At 40.7% G+C, this 17842-nt stretch overlaps 1 protein-coding gene across 2 annotated transcripts; it reads left to right on the top strand.

Annotated features, from left to right (window-relative positions):
• The first annotated feature begins 8564 nt into the window (after window positions 1-8564).
• LOC140733409 (elongation factor 1-alpha 1) lies at window positions 8565-16073 on the top strand. 2 transcript variants are annotated; one of them, XM_073056694.1, is made up of 8 exons: window positions 8565-8664; window positions 9336-9518; window positions 11908-12087; window positions 12175-12471; window positions 13432-13582; window positions 14008-14264; window positions 14402-14636; window positions 14731-16073. In XM_073056694.1, exons 2-8 carry the CDS (start codon window positions 9375-9377, stop codon window positions 14853-14855), a joined length of 1389 nt encoding a protein of 462 aa, XP_072912795.1. In that variant the 5' UTR covers window positions 8565-8664; window positions 9336-9374; the 3' UTR covers window positions 14856-16073. The 2 variants fall into 2 exon arrangements, with proteins under 2 accessions (XP_072912795.1, XP_072912796.1); XM_073056695.1 differs by lacking the exon at window positions 8565-8664 and adding an exon at window positions 8897-8919.
• Window positions 16074-17842: the final 1769 nt, after the last annotated feature.

Consider the following 17842-nt stretch of genomic DNA (forward strand, 5'->3'; position numbering starts at 1 on the left):
TTAAAAGGATATATTAACTTAAGTTTTATTCAATTGATTTTCTCTTTATTTTTTATCTTATTTTATTAGATTGTGTAACATAGTACTCTGTAACCAATAGTTATCTGATAATCCATGTAAGGAAAAGATTTTTAAATTAGTTCACACACACAAACTGGAAATATAAGGATGGAGTTAAAGGGAAAGAGAGAGTAAGAAAAGTTAAGAAAGACAACAGAATTAACGGGGCAGAAAGCTCAGGAGGGATCAGAGAGTATGGCCAAGTGCAATAGGAATTGATGTGAAAGGTGAGGGGAGTAATAGATTAAAAGTATTGTGGTGTAGGCTTCCGTCAGTTTCGATAGACCATGGATTTCTGCCTTGGAAAGTTTCCAGGGCACAAGCCTGGGCAAGGTTTTTTTTTATGGAAGACAGGCAGTTGCCCAAGCTGTAAGTATTATATATGTATGCCCGAAGTATAAGAAATAAAGTGGGTGAGCTTGAGGCTCAGTTGGAAATTGGCAAGTATGATGTTGTAGGAATAACAGAGACATGGCTGCAAGAGGACCAGGGCTGGGAAATGAATATTCAAGGATACATGTCCTATCGAAAGGACAGACAGGTGGGCAGAGGGGGTGGGATGGCTCTGTTGGAGAGGAATGAAATACAGTCCCTTGCGAGGGTTGACCTAGAATCAGGAGATGTAGAGTCAGTATGGAAAGAACTGAGAAATTGTAAGGGCAAAAAACCCTAATGGGAGTTATTTACAGGCCCCCAAACAGTCGCCTGGATATAGGGTGCAAGTTGAATCAAGAGTTAAAATTGGCATGTCGCAAAGGTAATGCTACGGTTGTTATGGGGGATTTCAACATGCAGGTAGACTGGACCCCAAGAAAGGGAGTTTGTGGAGTGCCTCCGAGTTGGATTCTTAGAGCAGCTTGTTCTGGAGCTTACCAGGGAGAAGGCAATTCTGGAATTAGTGTTGTGTAATGAACTGGAATTGATAAGGGAACTCGAGGTAAAGGAGCCATTAGGAGGTAGTGACCATAATATGATAAGTTTTAATCTACAATTTGAGAGGGAGAAGGGAAAATCGGAAGTGTCAGTATTACAATTGAACAAAGGGGACTATGGAGCCATGAGGGAACAGCTGGCCAAAGTTGATTGGGAAGATACTCTAGCAGGGATGACAGTGGAACAACAATGGCAGGTATTTCTGGGAATAATACAGAAGGAGCAGGATCAGTTCATTCCAAAGAGGAAGAAAGATTCTGAGGGGAGTAAGGGGCGACCGTGGCTGACAAGGGGGGGGGGGGGTCAAGGACAGTATAAAAATAAAAGAGAAGTATAACATAGCAAAGATGAGCGGGAAGCCAGAGGATTGGCAAACTTTTAAAGATAACTGAAAAGGCAATACAAGGAGAAAAGATGAGGTACGAAGGTAAGCTAGTCAAGAATATAAAGAAGGATAGTAAAAGCTTCTTTAGGTATGTGATGAGGAAAAAATCAGTTAAGACCAAAGTTGGGCCCCTTGAAGACAGAAACAGGTGAATTTATTATAGGAAACAAGGAAATGGCAGATGAGTTGAACAGGTACTTTGGATCTGTCTTCACTAGGGAAGACACAAACAATCTCCCAGATGTAATAGTGGCCAGAGGACCTAGGGTAATGGAGGAATTGAAGGAAATTCACATTAGGCAGAAAATGGTGTTGGGTAGACTGATAGGACTGAAGGCTGATAAATCCCCAGGGCCTGATGGTCTGCATCCCAGGGTACTTAAAGAGGTGGCTCTAGAAATCGTGGATGCATTGGTAATCATTTTCCAATGTTCTATAGATTCAGGATCAGTTCCTGTTGATTGGAGGGTAGCTAATGTTATTCCTCTTTTTAAGAAAGGAGGGAGAGAGAAAACAGGGAATTATAGACCAGTTAGCCTGACATCAGTGGTGGGGAAGATGCTGGAGTTGATTATAAAAGATGAAATAGCAGCACATTTGGATAGCAGTAACAAGATCGGTCCAAGTCAGCATGGATTTACGAAGGGGAAATCATGCTTGACTAATCTTCTGGAATTTTTTGAGGATGTAACTATGAAAATGGACAAGGGAGAGCCAGTGGATGTAGTGTACCTGGACTTTCAGAAAGCCTTTGATAAGGTCCCACATAGGAGATTAGTGGGCAAAATTAGAGAATATGGTATTGGGGTTAGGGTACTGACCTGAATAGAAAATTGGTTGGCAGACAGGAAATAAAGAGTAGGGATTAACGGGTCCCTTTCAGAATGGCAAGCAATTACTAGTGGGGTACCGCAAGGCTCGGTGCTGGGTCCGCAGCTATTTACGATATACATTAATGATTTAGATGAAGGGATTAAAAGTAACATTAGCAAATTTGCCGATGACACAAAGCTGGGTGGCAGTGTGAAATGTGAAGAGGATGTTATGAGAATGCAGGGTGACTTGGACAGGTTGGGTGAGTGGGCAGATGCACGGCAGATGCAGTTTAATGTGGATAAATGTGAGGTTATCCATTTTGGTGGCAAGAACAGGAAGGCAGATTACTATTTGAATGGTGTCAAGTTAGGAAAAGGGAAGTACAACAAGATCTATGTGTTCTTGTTCATCAGTCACTGAAAGTAAGCATGCAGGTACGGCAGGCAGTGAAGAAAGCTAATGGCATATTGGCCCTCATAACAAGGGGAGTTGAGTATAGGAGCAAAAAGGTCCTTCTACAGGGCTCTGGTGAGACCACACCTGGAGTATTGTCTGCAGTTTTGGTCTCTAAATTTGAGGAAGGACATTCTTGCTATTGAAGGAATGCAGCGTAGGTTCACAAGGTTAATTCCCGGGATGGCGGGACTGTCATATACTGAAAGATAGGCGCAACTGGGATTGTATACACTGGAATTTAGAAGGCTGGGAGGGGATCTGATTGAAACATATAAGATTATTCAGAGATTGGACACGCTAGAGGCAGGAAACTTGTTCCCGATGTTGGGGGAGTCCAGAACCAGAGGCCACAGCTTAAGATTAAAGGGTAGGCCTTTTAGAATGGAGTTGAGAAAAAACTTTTTTACCCAGAGAGTTGTGGATCTGTGGAATGTTCTTCGTCAGAAGGCAGTGGAGGCCAATTCTCTGGATGCTTTCAAGAAAGAGTTAGATAGAGCTCTTAAAGATAGCGGAGTCAAGGGATATGGGGAGAAGGCAGGAACAGGGTACTGATTGTGGATGATCAGCCATGATCACAGTGAATGGCGGTGCTGGCTCGAAGGGCCAAATGGCCTACTGCTGCACCTATTGTCTATAAAATGCTGGAGGAACTTAGCAGGTCAGGTGCTGCCTAACCTGCTGAGTTCTACCAGCATTTTGTGTGTTACTTTGAATTTCCAACATCTGTAGAATCTCTTGTGTATCAAAGTTAGTTTCTTGTTCTTTCTGATTTAGCAGCAAGAGGTTTTTGCAAACGTACAAAGTCCTTACACACATTAATGGCTACAAAGACACTATTAGGGTTATAAGAAATCTACTCATTGAAAGTTTCAAAAATGTACATAATAATATACAAAGAATATTTATCAATCAGGCTATCTCTGTCTCTCTGTCTCATCTCATCATGATTTCAGCCAAAAGCAAGAATGCCCTTGCCCCTTTTATTCCCTTAAAATCCTCATCCACTACTTGTCCATGATACCAGGTGTAACCTACTTATCTCTGTGCCCTTTCAGCCTAGACACAATTTAAAAACTACAGAGTATGTTTTGCAGTAAAATGTGTTTTCCACCATTATCAGACAGCCAATATGTCCTTACAATTTGTAAATTTCTTAAAGCAAGCACTTAGCAGGGCAGGGGGAGGGAGAGGAAAGAAACTGCCACAATGCATATGACACAGTACAAGACTTAGCAATTATTTAACATCTAGCCAGGATGATCAGAAATAGCAATCCATTTCAGATGCCATTTTTCTCTACATACTTTTTGCATGTACTAAGGGGCAATCAAATATCACTTCTAGAAAATTAAATCCTTTCTTTATACCCCAGTGCTCTAAAAACATTATGTTCCTCAGTTACTTTGCTGTGAAAACTCCGTATCTAAAGGACCAGCTCCTGTATTCAGAGAACCTTTGCAAGTTTATAGTTGCAGCATATGCAGTGCTCTCAGTTACAACCATCTCATGCTGGTAGCTTGTTACTCTCGAGTACCATTATTTTCTCCATTTTTTTACAGCAGTACTGCAGGTAGTATGGCTATCATTTAATCTGACTCCAGTCCTGAATTCTGATCTTGATCATGTTGGGTTTGTACATTGTCCCTGTGATTTCTGTTGGTTGCTCTGTTTTTACCCAAAGAGGTTCTGATAGGCTAATTGTAAATCATCCCTAATATAAATGGACAATAAAGGAATGTGAATGGAGTTGACAGGTATGTGAGAGAGAGTATTTATTTAGACGTATAGTACAGAACAGGCCTTTCCAGCCCAACGAGCTGCACCATCCAGAAACCCACCTATTTAACCCTAGCCTAATCACAGAACAATTGACCATGACCAATCAACCAGTACATCTTTGAACTGTGGGAGGAAATGGGAGCGCCCAAAGGAAACCTGCATGCTCACAGGAAGAACTTACAATCTTCATTCGGAGAACACCAGAATTGAACTCCAAACTCCAAACTATAATAGCTTTGCTACCAGACTCAATGAAGGTCTAAATTGATGTATTCTTAGAATTAACATAGACTTGATAGGCTGGAAACAGTCAATGTTATGAAATAAAATAAGCACTTCTGGGCAGGTCATTGTTATTTGATTGTGTTAATGCTGATAAGTTTGTTTTCAAGTAGGCTTACCCAAATAATGTTCTCTTACTCTATCATTAATACTGATATGATACTCCCCATTTGCTTTCACAGTAAACAATATCAATTCTCCTAAAAGAAAACCGATGTTATTGTGGTGATTTAGATACTCCTTGCAGGTTTGTTTTCATGCCTTTTAGCAATTGCTGAAAAGCACAAGCTCTTTTATCATGGTAATAGTTTCCTGGACTATCTACTAATCTTTTGATCCCTTTGATATCCAGAAATCTATTGATATTTTTATCATTTTTGATCCTTTTTGCATCTCATTTGCTTGGATTATACTTTTTCCTGTAAAGATAATTTTTATCCTTGGCATAGCATTTTTATTGTTCTTTGAATGCTTGGTTGTCCATACACAGTATTTAAAATCTGGCACGTAATTGCCTGCTCTTCTGGATATATATAAATTATGGAGTAACAATTTTTATTTGGATCATCTCCCACTGATCTACAATAAATTTGTGATCATATAAATTGATACTTGAATGCAAAGTACAGTTTGGTTGAATGGTATTGCAGACACACTTAAATGTGTCTAATGTCAGTCAACTGAACTGTGTTTTAGAAACATTGGAATACTGTCATAACCTCCTATCATTCTCAATCTTCTGAATTTCAGCCAATGCAAAGTGCAATAAGTATAGAATCCTTCACTCCCTCCTTTATTAAAAGCAACACTATATATGGCACTCAGTCTCACACTTTAATTATCCTAGGAGACACAAATGTATCAATGTAACAAATAATTATTTGTTAAAGCTTTCCATGTCAATTTGTAAATGTATGTTTCATTTTATATGGATTACAGTGGACATGGAGAGGATGTTTCCTATTGTGGGGGAGTCTAGGACCAGAGGGTTCAGCTTCAGTATAGAAGAGATGAGAAGGAATTTCATTAGCCAGAGGGTGGTAAATCTGTGGATTTCATTGCCATAGGGATGGCTGTGGAGGCCAAGTCATTTGGTATATTTAAAACAGGTTGATAGATTCTTGATTAATCAGGGCTTCAAAGGTTATGGGGAGAAGGCAGGAGAATGAGGTTCAGAGGGTAATAAATCTGCTACGATGAAACAGTGGAGCAGGTTCAATGGGCCGAATGGCCTGATTCTGTTCCTGTGACATAGCAGTACTGGAAAGTAAGGGAAATAGAAAGTGGGAGGAAGGGCACGAGTTCAAACTGGCAGCTGATAGGTGAAACCAGGTGAGGTGAAGAGATCATTGGGTCATGATCTCTTCAAGGTAGATGCGAGTTTTACTCCTGGGGTGGTTTGAAGATTTCATCACTGATATATCGTCTGATAGGGTTGAGCAGGCAGGCAAATTTTGCACCACGCCATATATACCAATAGCCGCCGACATTTTCTTGCACTCGCCACGGTGACTGCACAAGTCTGCCAATGGCTGTGCGCGGCCGTACTGACGTCCCCGCCCGCCTCACCATGTTCGTACACGCCGGTCGGCGGGGAGGGTGAAGGGGACTCGTCTGAAAACGTCCTGTCCGACAGTGAAGCCGGCAAAGTCGGCGCTTAAATTTTGAATTCCGAGGCCAATACCGGCGCGTAAGCAGGGGGAAGGGGAGCGTTACCGACGCGCGTAGCTGAGGGGAGCGGCAAGAGCGTTACGTTCGCGCGCACGCTGAGGGAGTGGAGGAGGGGCAGATCTTTGCCGGACGCGCGCAGGCTGAGGGAGGGAGCGGGCGCGCTCGACAGGGGTGCGGCGTGAGGGAGTAGAGTCAGGCCATTTGGGCGATCGAGTCTGCTCTGCCATCCTATCCGTCTGAACCCTCTCCTGCATTCTCACCGTAACTTTTGACTCCATTAATGATGAAGAACATAGCAATTTTAAAAATTATGAATGAAGTTTATTTTGATATACATACGCAATGACTTGGCCTCTACCACTGTGGCAAAGTTTGGTGTGCAGTGCGAGAGGCAACATGAATGGCAATAATCATTGGATTTAAGGAATATAATAAGACCCTACTGAAAGCATAGACTATAAACGTAATCATAAAAAGTAATTGCATTGTTTATCCTTGTAAATAATGTTATTATGAATAAAGCAAAACAAAATACTGGACTCAGCAGGCTAGGGGCATCTATGAAAAAAAGTACAGCCAACGTTTCAGGCCGAAACGTCGATTATACTTTTTACCATAGATGCTGCCTGGCCTGCTGTGTTCCTCCGGCATTTTGTGTGTGTGTTGCTTGGATTTCCAGCATCTGCAGATTTTCTCTTGTTTGTTATTGAATAAAATTTATTTTGAATAAAATATTTTATTATTTCCCTCAACTCTTTTCTCCCGTCGTCTCCCCATAACCGTTGACGCTGGTACTCATCAAGAGCCCATCTCTACTCTAAATATACCCATTGAGCTGGCCTCCATAGCTGTCTATGGCAATGAATTCCACAGATTTACCACTCTAGCGAAAGAAATTTCTCAACATCTCTGCTCTAAAGGGACATCTTTCTATTCAGAGACTCGTCCTCTAGACCTAGACTTTTACTATAGGAAGCAATCTCTCCACTTCCATTCTAGATTTTTCAATATTCGATGTTTCAATGAGATCCCAGCCTCATTCATCTCAACTTCAGCGAGTACAGACCCACCAACGCTCCTCATACGTTAGCCCTTTCATTCCCGGCATCAGTCTCGTTAAACTCCTCTGGACATTCTCAACATTACACCAATTTACTGCCCTCTACTGTGCCTATTTATTGTAATGCCTGCACTGTTTTGTGCACTTTATGCGGTCCTGGGTAGGTCTGTAGTCTAGAGTAATTTTTTTGTGTTGTTTCATGTAGCACCATTGTCCTGAAAAACGTCTCATTTTTACTGTGCAAACACGAGGAAATCTGCAGATGCTGGAAATTCAAACAACAACACACACAAAATGCTGGTGGTACACAGCAGGCTAGGCAGCATCTATAGTGAGAAGCGCTGTCGATGTTTCGGGCCGAGACCCTTCGACAGGACTAACCGAAAGGAAAGATAGTAGGAGATTTGAAAGTAGTGGGGGGAGGGGAAAATGCGAAATGATAGGAGAAGAAACTACTTTCAAATCTCCTACTATCTTTCCTTTCGGTTAGTCCTGACGAAGGGTCTCGGCCCGAAACGTCGACAGCGCTTCTCCCTATCGATGCTGCCTAGCCTGCTGCGTTCCACCAGCATTTTGTATGTGTCATTTTTACTGTAGCAGTTGTGGTCGAAATGACAATAAAAAGTGGCGACTTGAACATTGTCAGCACGTCTTTTCCTACACGTAGGGCCCCCAAAACTGTTCACAATACTTCAAGTCCGGCCTGCCAATGTCTTATTAAAAAAAACCCTCAGCTTTACACTTGAGCTCGCCAGTCAGCCTGTCTGTGCGTATGCTCATTGATGTCCCAATCCCATCAGTCAACGTATCATCCACACCAGCCTCAAAAAGTAATTTCCCCAAGCAGTAAGGCTGATTATTACCTTCACCCACTAACCCGCCACCATCATTTCCTGTCAGCCAATTTATGTAGACACAGCTGTGCCTAGCGTCACTTGATGGGCATACAATCAATCTATGTATATAAAGTGTCTTATTTATATATATTTGTGTTCTCTATCTTATGTTTTTTTGTGCTGTGTCGGATCTCGAGTAACAATTATTTCGTTCTCCTTTACACTTGTGTACTGGAAAATGACATTAAATAATCCTGAAGATCTTTAACGTGCGCGGCGGCGGCGGGGGGGGGGGAAACAAAGTGACGTCACCGTGCTTATTTAAAGCCGTGGCGCAGTCGCTTTCTCTTCCCGTCTCTCCACCAGCGCGCGTGTTTGTGCCGAGGGTAGGTTGGTGGTAAAATGGGCCTGTGGATAGAAATCAATGGGTTTTCTTTCTCCACCACCTTCCCCTTTTTTTTAGCTTTCACCCTCTGGCTGCGTGCAGGGAAGCGGTTTGGGCTGCCGAGCTAGAGAGAAACCGAGGACGCCCACGATGACCGCTGAGGGTGGGGGGAGGAGGGGGAGAAGAAGACTACTTCACTCTCCATTGTGAGGTGTCTGTGGTGCCGGGCCTCGATGCAAGGGGTCGGCAGGGCAAGGTAAAGGCTTCTCCCTCACAGTATCGTCAGCACTGTAGGCCGTCAGTTTGCCCTTGCCGCTCTCGCTGTCGGCGAGCGCTTATTCCCTTCCGCCCTTGTTCATTGTGCGGCGCCGGTTCCCACCTTTCCTTCCGTCGAATTCAACGCCGAGTTGTGGGTACGACCACCCTTACCCTCGCCCTACACTTCAACACACGGAGGACTGCTTTGGCTGCCAGTTAATCAGAAAATGGCCGGTGTGTCGAAACTGGGCGGGGAGTCGTCTCCTTCAAGTCAAAATGGAGGCGAGCAAACCGGAATGGCGGGTCGTAGCCTGTACAAGTGCCACGTTTCTTATGTAGCAGTGCAGTTATTAAAATTAACGCGGCGGGTATCTATTTTATTCGTTTTTTAAGATTACTTTTTATTTAATTCAGTGTTTAAAGGGACCGCAGTAGTATCCTCCAGCGAACGCCATGGGCAAGGAGAAAATCCACATCAATATTGTCGTGATTGGTCACGTAGATTCTGGGAAGTCTACCACCACCGGGCACCTGATCTACAAATGTGGCGGCATCGACAGGAGAACCATCGAAAAGTTTGAGAAGGAAGCAGGCGAGGTGAGTAACGCGAACACAATTTCCTTAAATCTACATCTGAAATGTCGGTTTTGTCTTTTTTTTTTTGCAGGGTCTGAAGAGTATGGTTCTGTAGAGTAATAAGCAGTATAATTGCAGTAATTATCTTTAAAGCACAAACACATACACATTTTTTTGGGCCCAGGCTTTTGAACCATGAGAATGTAATATTCCAGTGACTTCTGTAGTGTTGTACATGTTTCATCTAACACTAGCGAGCAGAATTCAGGCTTGTATGCCTTTTTTTCTCTTCATTCCTACTGAATTCATTGTGTCCATTGTAATCCAAGAATACTCTGTGATATTCAAAGTGGGAATGGTTAAGTTTGTGAGTGAAAATTAGGTATATTTTAAGTTGTTACTATAATTAGGTTGTTTTGTAGATTAACTTTTGCCTGAACATGCTGTGGCTCTGATAGTTTAATTCCTCTGGTCTAGTGTAATTGGTAAATTAAATTGCTGGTACCGTTGTATCAGCATTTCACTATTGTTAGCCTGTTAATGCAGTTGTATTTCGGATTAATAAAAATGCTGTGGTCAGTAGAATTTACCAATTCTAAATTCATAATAATAATTTAAGGGTGGGTTTTGAGTGGGTATTGCTAGTAGTGAGGCTTTAAAAGCATGGAAAACTTACCTATCTGCCTCCACCACAGTCACCAGCAGCCCATTCCACGCTTTTAGGATAGTTGGTTTGAAATTGCATTAACAAGTGAACAGAAAAGATTTAGTGCAACTTATTTTTGACAGTGTTAACAATTTTAATGGTAGGTGGTGCTGAGGAAGTAATCTGTGTACTGATTTAGTACTTTTGAAGATGATTAACACCATACTAATTGTAATTGCATTTTGTATTAAAATTACATTTTGTTACAGGAGTCATCCATTACATTTGTAGTCTGAGATGGAGCTTGGATATTGAGATTCACTTTGCATTTTGGATTTCAGTTTTGGTGTACAGCTTGCATGATCTTCATTGCATACATTACAAAGTCACTTGCAAATGTTGCAGATCAGAGTCAAAATACAGTATTTTAACAAAGTAGGTATATGTATACATGGAGATATTTACATAAAAATAACGCAATGGAATTAATAAAAAAACTACATAAAAAGTACAAACTGTATAAGCAACTGAAGATAAATTATGCAAATAAGGAAATAGTACTGAAAATGGGAGTTGTAAAGAGCCATTGACAGAATCAGTTCAGAGTTGTAACGAGTGAAGTTCCCTCGGTACAGGGGCTTGGTAATTGTAGGGTATTAACTTCTCCTGATGCAAGAGTTGAGATACTCTTCATAATGCATTTATAAAAGCTTCTCTTCTCCCTCCCTTGTAGTTGGTAACTTTGAGAAGTTGTGGCACTATTCAGTTTTTCAAACTCTCTCCTATATGCTGATTCGTCACCATCTTTTGATTTTTGTCAACAAACTTGGCCTCAAATTGTAAGTATAAAGCAAGTAGAGTGGGGGGGGGGGACACACACTAAGCACACAATTTTGTGGTGCACTTGTGCTGATGGAAGTTGAAGGGTCCTATTACATAGTGGGTGTCAAGGCCCAGATCTTGTTGCTTGGTGATTAGTTTTAATCGGATGATAGTGTTGAATGCTGAGATAGTCAAATGAAGGGCATACTAATGTATGCATTCAGTGTCCAGGTGCTCCAGATGCACATGTTGTTTTGTATATTGATGGTTTTATTTTGAAAATTGAACTTACTCCATTGTAGCACTCAGCGTGGCCTTGATGACTCGCATATAAGAGATCTAATGGTCAGTTCTCATCTTTGGCCACAACACTTTTTATCTGATCCCCATAGCACTTAATTGCCTTCTAGACCAGAAGTCTATGGATCTCAAGATTTGCAAAGAGGATGTGATGTAGAAATCTCTTCGATTCAGATAAAATGCACAATGTTTCCAAAAAACTAACTACATTGCTCTTGACGATTGTTGTCTAAATTCAACTCTGGTACATTCACAAATTTTTGCCTTTAATTTCCCAATTTAAAAATGTGCTATCAGTAATGTTCAGACACTAATATTTGTGTTCTGTTATTTATCAATTTACACCAGTAAATGATATCTTCCATAACTGATTAGGTGGAACCCACCTTGGGTCTCATTGAAAGCTTGTAGGTCGATGATGCAAATGTGTGATCATGCTTTTAGCTAATTTTAAAAGGCTTAAGAGTGAAATGCTATTAAGTTTGGCCTTGTAATTAGCTATTTTAAGAGAACAATTGGTTGTGACCTCTGAATGCATGAAACTTCATAAATAATTTTAATTGGAGTTATGTCATATAATAAGTCTTCTGTAGGGTGTGGCTTTTGCACTGTTAATTGCATTTTACATTTTACTCTTGGTAGATGGGCAAAGGTTCTTTCAAGTATGCCTGGGTATTGGACAAGTTGAAGGCTGAACGTGAACGTGGCATTACCATTGACATTTCTCTCTGGAAATTTGAAACCAGCAAGTATTATATCACCATCATTGATGCCCCTGGACATCGAGACTTCATTAAGAACATGATTACAGGTACTTCACAGGTTAGTATGTGTTGAGTCAGGAATCACCATGTGACATTTTGAAAAACCCTGGCATTAAATAAAGGGCATCTTTATTTTTATTTGTAGGCTGACTGTGCTGTACTGGTTGTTGCTGCTGGAGTAGGTGAGTTTGAGGCTGGCATATCCAAGAATGGCCAGACACGGGAGCATGCCCTGCTGGCATACACTCTGGGTGTGAAGCAGCTCATTGTTGGAGTAAATAAGATGGATTCTACTGAACCACCATACAGTCAAAAGAGATATGATGAGATTGTCAAGGAAGTCAGTACCTACATCAAGAAAATTGGTTACAACCCAGAAACTGTGGCATTTGTACCAATCTCTGGCTGGCATGGTGACAACATGTTGGATTCTGGTTCTAATGTAAGTAATTCTAAAGGGCTGACTCTCTTTGTAGTTTCGCCAACAGTATGTTAAAATGTTACCCCTGGTAACCTGAATTCCGCACTGTTTAACAAAAGAGATCCTAAGAAATAGAAAAAGTCTGTAGGTAATGGAAAACTAAAGAAATATACAGAATTCTGGAGGAATTCAGCAGGGCAGGCAGCATCTATAGAAATGAATAGTGGACATTTCAGGCTGAAAAGTTGACTTCATTTCTGTAGATGCTGCTTGACCCGAGTTCTTAGGACATTTTGTGTGCGTTGCATAAGAACCAAGCAGGAATGCCATTCAGTGGGGTTTTGGCTAGTCTTTAACTTATTCCTGAATAACCCAATCAGATCAGCACCAATCTCATTAAATTGTTGAGCAGACCTAAAAGGACAGGTAGCTAATCCTAAGTCCCATATTTATTTGCAGCTCCATACAGCTTGATTCCTTAATCTATAAACCTGTAGATCTGTCTTGAATGTGCTAAGAAACTGAGCCTCAGCAGCCTCCTACAGTAGATCCCAAGATTTACCATGTTTTTGTAGAAATGAGTTGCTGATTCTTTTATTTTGAAATTGACACTGGTTCTTGACACCATCTGGTATGTCAAATCCTGCAACAAGTTTTCATATTTCATGAGATCGTCACTCATTTTTCTGAATATGTACATAAGCTCAGTTTGCAGTCATCCCTGTAATCAGTCTTACTTGACTTCACTGCACTCCTGATGAATTTGTAACTTGGAAGAGCATGACAGTACTTGATGTTACAGAAAATCCCCTGATGAGGCCCATCCTAAACATTCAATTTTTCTTGTAATAAAGGTTGTATTATACTTTTGTTTGATAGCATGGCTGGAGGCGCAGCAGATTCTTCCTGAAATATCTTGAAGTATTAAAAGAATATTTCCATGTATAACATCATACTTCTAATTGTTTTTATTTTGTACAGATGTCATGGTTCAAAGGCTGGAAGATCACCCGTAAGGAGGGTAGTGCTAGTGGTGTTACTCTCCTGGAAGCTCTGGATTCTATTCTGCCACCTCAACGACCAACAGAGAAACCCCTTCGTCTCCCACTTCAAGATGTCTACAAGATTGGCGGTATGTATTAGTTTTAATTTTTGCCTGCATTGAGTGAAGGCAAACTCAGTCACAATTTTGATATTGGAAGTTAATAATGGGTTACATTTTCAGGACAGAAGTGAAATAGCGTTCATTAGAAAGCTAAAGGTCAGCAAACAAATAATTGACAAAAAATTGGTCTTTGGGACAGCTAATAATTTAAAGGATTGTTCAGTTTTATCAACATTGTCTTATGAGGTATTACTGCATTGAGGTGAAGGGGCGATGGTAGAAGAATCTGGTTCTGAAATTTTGTTTTTGGTTTTAGAAAAAAATTATTAACTTGTTTTTCAGACCTATTGACATGAATGCGATATATGTGTAGATGTGTGTGGTCCTTGAACCTTTATTTTAATAGATTCTGGTCTAACTTGGAATGCTGACTCTTATTTTTCTTTGTGCAGGTATTGGTACTGTACCAGTGGGTCGTGTTGAAACTGGTGTTTTGAAACCTGGAATGGTAGTTACTTTTGCACCTGTTAATGTCACAACAGAGGTGAAGTCTGTTGAAATGCATCACGAAGCCCTATCTGAAGCTTTGCCTGGTGACAATGTTGGCTTCAATGTTAAGAATGTCTCTGTAAAAGATGTTCGTCGTGGCAATGTCACTGGGGACAGCAAGAATGATCCACCAATGGAAGCTGACAAGTTCATTTCGCAAGTCAGTTTTTTTTAAATGTATTTTTGTTTTGGTACCATTTCTCTGCTCTTTATTGGGGCTTGATCCTGTTAAAGGAGGCATGATTTCATTTATTTACTGTAAGAATTTAAATAACATTAATCTGATTTCTTAAACAGGTAATCATCTTAAACCACCCAGGGCAAATCTCTGCTGGCTATTCTCCTGTTTTGGATTGCCATACTGCTCACATTGCCTGCAAGTTTGCTGAGTTGAAGGAGAAGATTGACCGTAGATCTGGGAAAAAAATAGAAGATAACCCCAAGTTCCTGAAGTCTGGGGATGCTGCCATTGTTGAAATGACTCCAAGCAAGCCCATGTGTGTTGAGAGCTTCTCTGAATATCCACCCCTTGGTAAGTTAAATCACTCCTTAAATGAATTGATATTTCACTTCTTTAATGTGCGACTGTACAAAATTAAATTTAATATCCTGTCCAAATTTTGCAGGCCGTTTTGCTGTCCGTGACATGAGGCAAACTGTGGCTGTTGGTGTCATCAAGAGTGTAGAGAAGAAGGTTACTGGTGTTGGCAAAGTCACCAAATCTGCCCAGAAGGCTCAGAAAGGCAGATGAATGTTACAACAGTCAGCTGTCACTTCAGTCTCCTCAACTGGAGGCCCAGTTTTAGACCAGATAATCACAGTTTACCATTTAAGCTCCATAATAAAAGACTGGTTAGAAATCAAAATGCATCGTAAATACTTCAGAAGGAAAGGATTGTGGACCACATTAATCCCATGTAGCAGTTTAAGTTAGTTTTAAAAGTGTACTTTAAAAGAGCAACCAATGCCTTGACCAGCAATTTGAAAAATGAAATTAAAATTGTTAACCTAAGCAGAAGTTACGGAATTTTCCAAGATTTTTTTGCCAGGCTTTACTTTGAAGTTTAAAAGTAAGTAATTTGAATCTAGAATTGGTGCAGAAAGTTTGGTCAGGTACATTAGTCTGCCTTTTGATTCATTCCATATTTTTGACATCTATTTTTAAAAAGAAAATCCAGATATCAAAGTTTGTTAACAAAGCATTAATCATAAAATTTTGGATATTATTGCTAAAATTAATGTTTCAGCTATTAAATTTCATGGAAAATGAAACTTAGATGAATGCATTTTTGTGGGATAAACAGCTTTTTTTTTTACTAAGTATAATGCGGACTTCGGTTGATTTAACCTTGCCAAATTGGTTGATTCCTTCATTTTCATAATTAGATGGTGGTTGAAAAAGTGGATGATGCACAGTTAGTGAAATGACTAGTACTGGATCCAAGTACTAAAGCTGCCCAATAAGTTGGTTTAAAATCTAATCCTGAATCTCCCTATAGTTGTTTAATCATTCCTTCCCTGTGCAATAATATGAGCCCTAGCTATTGCATTTATTAGCTGAATTGGTTATATGAAACTTACAACATTGTTCACCCACCAACTGGAATTGTATAAAATGTTGAAATGCTTTCCTAATTTGAAAACAAGGGAATGAATCTACTGAATCTGGTCCGCTCCTTACCAACACTGCATAGTTGACTTGCCACCTTAAGACAAATAGGTTGTATAAGGAATACAGACTCGACCCATTGTATGAACATTTGTTTAGTTTTAGCTAAAACTGTGCTTTATAGTTGATATTTGTTACTGCAGTGTCAGTATGATCTGTGATTGACTGTTAGAACCTGTTTCGCTTTCTCTGCTGCCTGTCATGCACATTGTGTTGTGCCTGTTTGTGCAAAAGTTGAAAAGTAAGGTTCAATGTTTAATTCTGTTTATCATTAAAAATCAAAATGATATTCAACAGTCATTGCTGCCTGCTTCATAGTACCTTAATATTCCATATTTTATCAAGATTACAACTTGAAGATGTGTGGGATCTCCCAAATGAAAGCTTCTATTGCTCGTTATTGTTACTATGGTAGCTGCATGGTCCTGTGATTCTTGTACTTTGTTTCCAGAATCTTAAGATTAAGGATGAATATAAACAGTTTGAGTGTGTCTTATCCAGTAGGGAATAACATGTAAAATAGCAGTGCTTGCAGCCATTGTGAGCAAGTATTCCTATTTTCCCTTCATCATGGAGTTGCTGGCACTTGCCAGTTTGTTCTCTGCCCTCTCCCCACCTCTGCCCTCTCCCCACCTTTTTATACTGGTTTTCTCCCCCCCCCCCCCCCCCCCCCAAATATCCAGTCCTGATAGAGGATCCATACTCAAAACATCAACTATTAACTATTCATTTGTTCAAAGTGGTTAGTGTTGGATAGAACAGGAACACCCTTTTAAATTGATAAGCTAAAAGGTTGGCACAACATCATGGGCCAAAGGACCTGAATTATGCTGTAATATTCCTTGTTATAATCTGTTAACATAGAAATAAAAACAGTAGGAAGATGTTCAGCTCAATGCATTTGTTCTGCTATGAAATTAAATGACCTTTTTTCTTAGTCTCCTAACAATTACCCTGTATTCTAGACAGAAGGTGATAGGTGGAGGAGGTAAAGGGCTGAAGAAAAGGGTGTTTATTGGTTTAACATTGTTACATGTTCCAATTTTGCTTACTGATCATTGCATAGTACATTGAGGTACAGCGTGGCCGAACACTTTACAATACAAGATGTGTTATCATAACAGTACAGTCCAGATAAATCAAGCAAAATTATAACAAGGTAGATTATAAAGTCAAGAGTCCCATCTCATTTGAAGGGTCCATTCAAGTGTCTATCCTTGTGCCTGCTGGTACATGTTTTCAGGCTTTTGTATCCTATGCTGGTGGGATATTTGAATCCAATATGAGAGGACAGTACAAGGGAGGAAGGTGATTGGGGGGGGGAAGAGGGGTAGGAGAGAAAATGGGAAGGGAGGGAAAGAAATAGCTGGAATTTAGATGTTTATTCCATCAGGTAGGAGACCATTGGAAGGAATATGAGGCATTTGCTCTGGTCTCAGTGTGGCAGTAGAGGAGGCTGTGGACAGACATGTTGGTATAAGGATGGGAAATGGACTGAAAATTGGTGGCCATTGGGAGCTATTGGCTGTTGTGGTAGGAGCAAAAGCCCTTACTGAAGCAGTCTGCAGCAGGTCTTGGGGATGTAAAGGCTGCTGCTGTGGGGAAGGACAAGATGACAAGTCAGTTGTGGAATGATCCCTACAGAAAGGGTGAGGGAGTGAAAGATATGATGGCTGAGGAATTTAAAGTTGCTGACCCTTGCCACCTCTGACACCCCAATGAGGACTGGTTCATGAACCTTTAGGTACCACCTCCTGAAGTTAATCAGCACCTTGGTCTTCCAGACATTGAATAAGTTGTTCTGGGACCACTCGGCCAGATCTTTCAGTCACCTTCCTGTATGCTGATTCATCACTTGATTCTGCCTGTGACTGTGGTGTTATCAGCAAATTTAAATGTCATTGCAGCAGTGCTTAGCCACAGTTACAAGTATTAAAGGAAGTAGAGCAGGGGGCAAAGCCTCAATGCATCTGTGCTGATGAAGACTGGAGGAAATGTTGCCAATCCAAACTGGGGTCTGCAGATGAAGGAATAGAGAGGATCCAGTTGCACAAGGAGATATTGAGGCA

Source organism: Hemitrygon akajei, chromosome 9 (genome assembly GCF_048418815.1).
Source record: "Hemitrygon akajei chromosome 9, sHemAka1.3, whole genome shotgun sequence".
Classification (NCBI taxonomy): domain Eukaryota; kingdom Metazoa; phylum Chordata; class Chondrichthyes; order Myliobatiformes; family Dasyatidae; genus Hemitrygon; species Hemitrygon akajei.

Excerpts from the sequence above, each read along its gene's own strand:
- LOC140733409 (XM_073056694.1), top strand. The coding sequence starts at position 9,375 with ATGGGCAAGGAGAAAATCCACATCAATATTGTCGTGATTGGTCACGTA. Across the intron at positions 12,472-13,431 it reads TGTTGGATTCTGGTTCTAAT|ATGTCATGGTTCAAAGGCTG; the intron begins GTAAGTAATTCT and ends TATTTTGTACAG. Across the intron at positions 14,265-14,401 it reads CTGACAAGTTCATTTCGCAA|GTAATCATCTTAAACCACCC; the intron begins GTCAGTTTTTTT and ends TTTCTTAAACAG.